This window comes from Adiantum capillus-veneris, chromosome 28 (genome assembly GCF_014529385.1).
Source record: "Adiantum capillus-veneris isolate H3 chromosome 28, ASM1452938v2, whole genome shotgun sequence".
Taxonomy (NCBI): Eukaryota; Viridiplantae; Streptophyta; class Polypodiopsida; order Polypodiales; family Pteridaceae; genus Adiantum; species Adiantum capillus-veneris.
The window spans coordinates 136,785,271-136,794,875 of NC_140958.1; the positions used below are offsets into that span (position 1 = coordinate 136,785,271).

At 39.8% G+C, this 9,605-nt stretch overlaps 1 protein-coding gene across 2 annotated transcripts; it reads left to right on the plus strand.

The window, feature by feature from the left end:
* The first annotated feature begins 367 nt into the window (after positions 1-367).
* On the plus strand, positions 368-8,326 carry LOC147421364 (GABA transporter 1-like). 2 transcript variants are annotated; one of them, XM_086505207.1, is made up of 7 exons: positions 369-714; positions 1,010-1,243; positions 2,077-2,174; positions 2,255-2,429; positions 3,186-3,319; positions 5,051-5,293; positions 7,783-8,326. In XM_086505207.1, the coding sequence occupies exons 1-7, from the start codon at positions 522-524 to the stop codon at positions 8,161-8,163; spliced, it is 1,458 nt and encodes a 485-aa protein (XP_086361333.1). In that variant the 5' UTR covers positions 369-521; the 3' UTR covers positions 8,164-8,326. The 2 variants fall into 2 exon arrangements, with proteins under 2 accessions (XP_086361334.1, XP_086361333.1); XM_086505208.1 differs by lacking the exon at positions 5,051-5,293 and having other exon boundaries at positions 368-714.
* Positions 8,327-9,605: the final 1,279 nt, after the last annotated feature.

Genomic DNA, 9,605 nt, shown 5'->3' on the forward strand with positions numbered 1-9,605 from the left:
AGCATTATTACTAATTATATGAGCAGTGGGGATCTTCCACTGGCCGGGAAGGGTGCATAAATTAGAGCGGAGAATGCAACGATGAGCATCTCATGAATCTTGAGCTCTCTCTCTCTCTCTCTCTCTCTCTCTCTCTTCCGGGGGGCAGGTGCTTCATGCAGAGTTGGTTGCTCCCCCGCCTCATTAGCTTAAGGGCGTTTATAGTGCTGTCTGCTCTTGGCCTCATAAAAAGGGTGTGCTCTTCAATTCAATGGTTGAAGGTTTGGCCGCTTCAAGCTGCTGCCAGCCTCTCCTCTGCTGCGCCTCTAGTCATCTTGATCAGCATCTGCATCACCTGTCGATCACTGCTCAATACTTGTACAATAATATAATCCTCGCTTCTCTCCATTTCACTACCCTGGCTAGCCAGCTGACCCCCCCTCCCTTCTGGCCCCACCACAGCTGCTGCGGCTCTGGGCTGGACCAATCCCACATCGCTGCTGTCGCTTGCGAATTCTTCTTATGTGAATTACCTCTCATCCATGGCAACATTGGCTCACGACAAGCTTGCGGCGACTGCCATGGATGTAGAGCTTGCGATGCCGCAGTCGAGGAGCACGCACGTCATGGCTCCGCCAAAGCAGTACCATTCCAACCCTGCCAAGAAGGCTTCCTATGCAGCGGAGATTGGGAAGCAGGATAGCAGCTCTAAAGGAGTGGAGAAGCTTCCTGAGGGTATAATATGCTTTTTCTGATATAAGTCTGGTCTAGCAGCTGTTTCATGTAGCTCAAAGTGACCAAAATGTTGCAAGAAATTATGCAATGTTTTAGGATCTTTGGTAGAAATAGATATATAGATAGACAATATATACTATGAAAAGTCTAAATAGAGGCCAAATATGTCTGTAAAAGAGGAGGGAAATTGGCATTCAAATCTTATTTTAATATATACCCTATCAAATGGTCTCATACTTCTCTACAGTCTTCCCTTGTTAAGACAAATCCTGACTGTTACATTACGTGTGTGCAGGGACATGGCTTCATGCAGGCTACCACCTCACATCCGGCACAACAGGACCGCAAATTCTAAGCTTGCCGTTTGCAGTTGCCGCGCTCGGATGGGGCCCCGGCCTCTTCATACTATGCTTGGGTGGGGTTGTGTCCTTCTATGCGTATCGCCTCCAAATTTCTGTGATTGATCGAGCTGCGGAGCTATCTGGCCAGCGATCTCAGCGTTTCCGAGACCTCTCTGTTCAGGCCTTAGGTTTTCATCAACATCTCAATAAATTATGTTTTATGTCATCATGCCATATGTACACAATTTCCTCACGACCAACTAACCTGAAGAGGTCACTAGCTGCTCAAACCACAGACGCACACGTACACAAACAAAAAAATGTGATTCATTTCAACCTTTTGGTGATGAGAATAGCCCATCACCAACTCTGAGCTTTTGGTTGGACAAACCTTAGGGTATGCAGTGAGTTCCAATTTGCATACATAGATGTGCCTCTAGGGCTCGGGGACTCATCAAGATATGTGATGCGCTCTATAGGTTTGAATGTGACAACCAAAATGTTTGCATGCATGCCTTCAATATGTAGGCACGTTTAAGCCACAGAACACTACATGAACCTCAGCATGAAGTCCCACAAAATGCTCAAATTGACCTCTGTATACAACATCAATGATAAGAGGGGAGGGAACATTCCAGTGAAAGGAGTGGGCCGTGGCGCTTAAAAGACTAATAGGCTAATAGCTCAATTCAAGTAAACTGATCAATTCTAACATGGTACAAACTCTAATACAATAAGGACTAAACCCAAAAGGAGGAAAACAGAAACTATTGCTAAGGTGGTCTTTATGAAGATTAAAAGCAGGGTTGTGGCCATGTCTCTCCCCATTTTGGACTCTCTCTCTACAAAACGCGGTATAGGGCCGCGACAAACGTTTTGAAAGTTTTATAGTGTTAGATCAACCTAATGGTGTAATCGTATCTTTCAACTACTTTATGATGGGAATTACAACCTAGTGTGGTGTAATAAATGTTGGCCAACTCTTGAATTACTTTTATTTTCTTTTTGGGTGAAATAATAGGTGAAAAATGGAGCACTTACTTGGTGGCGCCTCTTCAATTTATTGTGTGCTTTGCAACAGTGGTGTCCTGCATAGTCCTGGGTGGGCAAACTCTCAAGGCATGTATATGATGCACTTTTTTATTAGAATATCATTCAATTATTGAGTTTAATTGATGTTTGAGGTGCATTTGATGCAGGCCATATTTGATGGGCAAGAGTTATCATTGTACCAGTTCACAATAGTGTTCGGATGCTTGCACATGTTGTTGTCACAACTGCCCAGCTTGCACTCGCTACGCCATCTCAACTTGTTGTCGTTGCTAGCCTCCATCTCCTATTGCATCCTCATTGTCTATGGATCCATCTCTGCTGGTATGTTTTGACCATTTTCCTCCATTAAACTTACTCATTAAAAGGGTTGCAAAACACAAAGGAATTGCTAATACTTTTCAAATTATAAGTGACTTGGGTCGTAAAACCTCGAATCTAAAGGGCAAGGGGTCACTCGCAAATATGTAAATATAGTACAATTCAACAAAATGCGGTTCAAAGTCCCTGTTTTAGAATATTTTTACATACAGAAGCGGCCCATTTAAAGGGGGACACTCACAAATTGAATAAGAAAACGGTAATTTACTCATACAAAACTTATAAATAATGGAGTTTCTAAAGAAATTCTTCAACGGAGGTGATAAATAGGACTTTTTTTTTTAAAATCTGGTTTGTGGGGGCGGGGGGGGGGGGGTTGCTTATGCAAGGAAACGAAATTAAGTCAAGCTACATAGTCATTTGAGTGTGTGTGTTTGGCTAGCTCCCACAACTTTCTAGCATGCAAACTTTAAATAGAAATTGAGAAAACAACTAGATGTCACTTCCATCTTCAAAGAGGGCGTTTTGAATATCAACATGACTCTTGCTGACTCTTAGTATAGTTTAGGATAGGCTCAAACGGGGTGAAGGAAATCCTCCTCTCTCTTAGAGTCTTCCACCCTCCCCCCTGTTCGCTTAGAATCCAAAGTGACACATAATCCTTGTTCACACGTTCTGTTGTATGCACCTGCTATGTGTAAAATATAATTACTTATGAAACCCCATACCTTTTTTGTGATCCCCTACTATACATTGCAGGTTTGTCGCATGACCTTCCGGCCAAACATGACTACTCAATCAATGGCACACTCTCCCAAAAGATATTTGGGGTTTTTAATGCTTTGTCAATCTTATCCAATGTCTATGGAAATGTCATCACTGTGGAGATCCAAGTAAGGACTCTCTCTGTCTCTCTCTCTCATGGATCTACTTATCTATATTGCCATTATCTATCTAGCTTAATCCATGGTACTAATAGTTTGCGTCTCCTCTCGTCTCTTGATGTAGCCATGCTTTCCCTTCATCTCTGTATGCTTTTGTGTTTATTAGTAGATGTTAGATCTAAATATAATACTCCTTGGGTAAATTTGAAGAATTTGATTGTTAGCAAAACTTATGCTTCCATAGAGTTGTCCCAATAACAATAGGAGCATTGATATGCACATCCTCTCCCAATCATGTGAGTGAGTGAATTGCCTCTCAACTAGGACATATCTTCAAGTTTTTGAATTTCATTAACTAATCACTACCCATGGAAAAAACTAGTTGCTCAAGGCTTCAATACAAATTTATCTGGCCTGAGGGTTGCTACTGAGGCAAACCAAAAACAAGTCATGAGGCCTACCATGATACCATGACTTTTATTGTGTCTACCATGATACAAAAAACACCCCATCTTCTCACTACACCTTCCTCTTTGAGCTCTCACCTTATCACATACACTTGACAACATACTTCATTTTGCGACAGACTTTGCTACAATTCCGTAGATCTCACTAAAAAGAAAATACTCAGATTTTCCCACCATTGGAACTCTAATTCAAGCTAGGCATGAAAAGGAAGAATAATGGATAACTTAGCCTAAGTACCAAAGGTCAATTTATCAAATATTCAATTTCCATCTTTCCTTCATAGTCTAATTAGGCCATTCATAGGTGCCTTCACAGTAGATATGGTCGTTCAAGGTGTCTTACCGAGCTATAGAAGCCCGTAAGAGTAGAGGTAGCGGTTGATGTTATCTAAACTAACAAAGTAAAGATACGGGGACGAGAGATTCAACAAATCTTTTGAATGCCCATAAGAGCGAGCTGCCATAATTGCAACAACCTTTTGAGTAAGGAGCCTAAGGCGAGTTAAAATGAGGCTTCAGTGGATGCATGAAAACAAAGAGAATGAAGGTTTCATGAATAATCTAGGGTTACGAAGTGTTCAGTGACACATTATGATACACCTTAATCTTTTCTCAAGCTATTGGTCCTTGGAACCTTTCAAAAAATGAAACCCCCTCCCTAGTTCATGATGTACACTTTGGACATGAGTGCTAGGTTCATGTATTATATTTCCTTCCGTAACAAGATGGACATGGTAAGGGTCTAAGATATTTTGTAGGCCGTGTTGGGTAAAGAATTCTGCACCTTTTTTTAACACACAAGAGTGGGAGAGAGAGAGAGAGAGAGAGTCTCGCCCTTAATTTGATGATGTAATTTTGAGGAATATGTGCAACCTGCCTTATCGAGGTGCAGATTACAGGACCGTAATAAGTTTTTGGAGCTTAAGTCGAGCACAAATTGCCATTTCCATTACGTAAACGACGAAGGTAGAAGATAAGAAGGAGATGTTGGAGCTTTTACGTGGGGACGTGCATGTGCATTGTGAGAGGCTGGCCACCTTTTGTGTACCACGGCCGGTAGCTAGTACGGTTCTCGTTTCGCTGTCTCTCGCTCTCTATATGTCCGGGCACTTTTCATAACCTTTGTCCCTTTAATGCACGGAGAAAATTAGATGCGTATAGCTTTCTCTTTGTGGTTGCAGTGACTTGTCGAATATACCGGTTGTCGAATATTCCGGTTGTAATAATGTATGTGTAGTATGACAATAATTTTTCGTGTCTATTGATGGCGCAGTCTGCTATCAAGCCGCCCGCCTCGGAGAACATGATGAAGGGCCTGCGCTTGTGCTACGCCCTCATCATCGTCACCATCCTTCCGGTTGCCATTTCCGGCTACTGGGCCTTCGGCAACGCCGCCAACGGTAACATTCTCAAGAACATCTTCCCCGCCGACAGCAAACAGCACGCCTTCTTGCCCAACTGGATTTGCATCCTCGTCAACACCTTCATCTTCGTCCAGCTTGTAGTCAGCTCCCTGGTACGTCCAATTTCGTTAATATGTCGCACTAATTACACGAAAAGTAGTCTTTGAAAAAATGTTCTAATTGTCAACCAAAATTACCACAAATATTTTATGCTCAATGCGCCTCATGCATGGTCAGTGGTCACGCGTGCCCTAAGTTTTTGTCTCATATCGTTTGGCAAACTATGGCGATTTTGGCATAGGGTCCGCATGACCACGTCCTTAATTATTGACAATGGCTTATATGTAAGCTTACAAAAATGTCATCCTCCTCTCTGATTACGACAAAGTTGAGAGATCGACCCTCTTTAATTTTTTATAGTCATTTTGGCATAGTATTTAGAAAGTTTGGGCATGCACATGTGTATGTATTAGCAATTGGTACTACTCGGAGCATACAATCATGCTTATACCAAAAATAAATGCTACTAATTATTATATCACTCATCCAATGGGGGTCTCTATATAGATAGACGCATATTGGTACGTTGAGATTGCCTCTTAGATGGAGTCTTTCTGAAGTACTCTGCTCCCTTCTAATCATGCAAGAAAAGAATTAAAAATATTCTCTGTCACTAAGAATTTCCTCGAGGAAACCTAATATACATAATACACGTGCCTATCACGTGAATTTAACATGAAATGTTTTTTTTTACAAGGGGTATCATTTAAGAAAATTCAAAAATTTATACATTGATAGAAAATACTGTGTTAGATAGAATATTGAAATTAAAATTTCAGAGATAAGGGATTTTCATAATCTTCCTTTGGTGCCTGTGATACAATACTTTTACATATAGTATATGCCCTTTCCAAAACAATTGGGAACCCTTCCAGGTAAGATCCTTTGATGGTTTCTCCAGCTCTAAAAATACACCTTCCAAAAATATTGTAATGTATGTATCACATGAGTTAGACACAATGGACATTATTTTTAGAATTATTATTAAATCAATTACTTACTAATAAGTGGAGAAAAACTCAAAAGATCAAGAGAGAATGTTGAAAAAAACACATACATGAAGGGAGTCAAATCTAAAGTAATCAAAGGACAACTTTTGAATTTAAACAAGTGAAAGCGAGTAGTTGATTTGAATTTGAATTTCCCTCAACAACGAAATTCAAAACTATATCAAACATTATACATACAAAAAGAGCACGTCATCTAGATGATCTGAGATCTATTGTCTCCGCTTAATTTGCATATTGTATACAAATGTTATGAGAGTTGAACATTGTAGAATTATCCATCTCCTTTCTTGGGGGGAAACGTACATCCTTCGATGAGTCTTACTCCTTTCTTACAAACGCATCAATCTGGCACATATGGCATGCACGCGTCTAACTTGTGGCAAGTTAAGAGGCCCTCATAGACCCTATTCTCATCCAAGTATTTTCTCGGTAGCACTAGGATTATGTGAAGTGAAAATATATTTAGCATTTTGGGTACAAAATTTTGATGCCATACCTCAAACAAAAAAATTCATGTTTGTCAAAGATTGCTGATCTAGATTAGGTCACATGGGTTTTGACTAGAGATTTAAAGGCTTTTTCGCATGCCATCTCCAAAAGGAGAATTCGTCTCTTTTTTATATTGACTTCTAGGCATATAATTGGAGAGTAAACTGTCTTAAAGTGTCTTTTTGTCCAAAATAAGCCTTTGCATGTATTTTTTGAAGCAAAAACAAAATTTTGTACAATATATTTCCTCTTCCAATCAGGTCATGAGCTCAAAACAACTTAAAGATCCTTTTCAATGTCAAAAGAAAGTGCATATTAAGAGGTACATAAAAGTTCCTAAAGTTGAAAAATTCTGAGAATTGTAAGTTAATTGTCAAAATTTCCATGAAAGCAAGTAGCATCTACAGGAGTTCAAATTCTCATGCTTATTAATTTTTAAAAGGGAAAAGTATGCTCAACAACCTAGTAAACAAATTGGGACCCTGAAAATGCTAACGTTGGACTCAATTTTTGGACTTTGAGACCTCATATCAAAGATTTGCCGTTCTTTTACTGCAAAGCTTTTATTTGAAGTGATTTAAAGGTTAACACCAAGAAAATACCCTTTTTTTTGGAGATCCAACCTTGCACTAATCATGCATAATTTTCGAAAAGCATAATCAGCTTGTCACCAAACACCAGAATGAGATTACAGATGCTATAATTTTCTTTTTATTTAAAAATTGGCTTTAATTGACTGAATTTAACCAAAAAAAAAGGTTATGCACATTTTCATAAGCTAATGTCTTGGGCGGGCGGTTTTGGGGGGGGGCGGGGGGGGGGGGGGGGGGGGGGGGGGGGCGAATGGGTGATAGATACTTTTATATATGAAGATAGCAGAGAATGGGGGGGCATAGAGAGTGTTATGGAGAGATAGATAGAAAGGAGATTTTTACAATTATCATTATGTGTTTGTTTTTTCTTTAAATCTGTTTCTTTTTAATCATGGCATGACATTTGGAGTTTGTACATACCTAAGAAACAACATTAATGTCTTGTTGCAGATGTACTCACACCCCACATTTGCAGTGTTGGAGGAGCCTATCCGAGATGCAAACAAGCCTATGAGTGCATGGCAAGGGTTGTTGCTGAGGCTTGTCTCGCGTTGCATGTTCACTGTGTTTGCAACACTACTTGCAGCCATGCTACCCTACTTTGGAAGCATCAATGCTTTGATAGGAGCATTGGGGTATACACCACTGGTGTTTGTGGTGCCCATTGTCTTTCATCTTTGTGTTATGCGACCTAAACCACGTAGCCTACAACGTCGCCTCAACTATGTCATGCTAGTTGTCTTCTCTATTGTTGCCACCTTGGGCTTCTTAGCATCTATCCAGCAACTCGTCCTTGATGCAAAAAAGTATCACCTCTTTGCCAACCTCTAGTCCCTTGTACGTCCCTTGCCCATTTAAAATTCAACTGTTGGCCACTACATGTTATATCTTTTCTTCTCCCTTGTACCTTAATTTTATGAATTCTCTACATCCTCCTTATCTTTGTACTTGATTATGCTCTCCCTATAAAAAATATTATTTAATTTTTCTCAAACTTATTACATAAATGCCTCTAGTCTATGGCTCACGCTCAGATCTTCCCTTTTTTTTTTTTGCTTCACGCTCTCATATCATTTGTTATCTTGATACTCATGATCCATTTGTATGAGAAAAATTGCAAGGTCACATAAGATCCTATGCACCAAAAACAATGATTAGACTCTGTATCATACAGTCTACCTCCTTGGGCTATGATGTCACCCATGTTAAATGAACAAACCCCCTTGCAAGAGATAGATCTAATTATTAGTGCGTTTAATGTTTTTCGTTCAAGCACGTAACTACTTTCCAGTTACTCTCTCTCTCTCTCTCTCTCTCTCTCTCTCTCTCTCTAATCACTAGTACTATATGCCCCCAAAAAAATTGTAAGCCTTAATACCACACCCTATTGAAATGCTCAGCTTTTGATCACACTAGAGCTTGCTTTTCTCACATTTTTATTTATAAGCTCTCCTACACATATTCCTCTACTAATCACAATATGGAATCTCAATTGTGACACTCATTTCCAAAATTCTTGAGCATCAAGGGTCACTTATTAGGTCCACACACCCCACATGACATGTTTTTTGGGTTTCATAGGCCATATTTGACCATTGAGGACAATAATGGAGCATGTGTGCATGTGTGCATCAACACCTCTATGAAATCTATAGCTGTTTATCACAGTCTTTTTTCGCGTTTTGTAGAGAGAAGATCCAAACTCAGCTAGAGAGGGAGGAGAGAGGAGGGCGGGGTTTTTTTTTGTATTTAAACTATTATCGTGACTATCTCCGGGATTATTACCGCGTTGATTTCAACCATTATTACCGTTGCTATTATCGCGCTTATTTTCGATGAGAAATTTAGCGCCTAAACTTTCAAATTATGGCTTAAACATCCCCCCCCCCAAAAAAACTTTGTGCTAGAAGATACCTGACGGTTTTCAAGCAGCTGAATCTTTATTTCACAATGGGCTACTCGATTCAATCATTCCAGTAATCTTCTAAATGGGCTACTCGATTCAATCATTCCAGTAATCTTCTGAATGGTGTTTTGAGCGAGATATCTATGCTTTACTTATCAGTTCCTTACAACAAGAATTGAGGAAAGGAAGGTTTAGTTTGTCCCAAATTTTATTTGTACCACTTTCCACGGATACGTATCTTATCTCTTTACCAAGGAAAAAAAAAGATTAGGCGCGGAACGTTCCTTTGTCATCGGTGTTTTTCTCAAAAAATCCCGTTGTTTTTGCTTTATCATCAACTTTTGACGTGATTTTTGAAAATTTATTG

Coding starts and splice junctions, on each gene's coding strand:
- LOC147421364 (XM_086505207.1), top strand. CDS start 522: ATGGCAACATTGGCTCACGACAAGCTTGCGGCGACTGCCATGGATGTA. Junction 1,244..2,076: donor CCTCTCTGTTCAGGCCTTAG/GTTTTCATCAAC, acceptor GTGAAATAATAG/GTGAAAAATGGAGCACTTAC. Junction 3,320..5,050: donor TCATCACTGTGGAGATCCAA/GTAAGGACTCTC, acceptor TTGATGGCGCAG/TCTGCTATCAAGCCGCCCGC.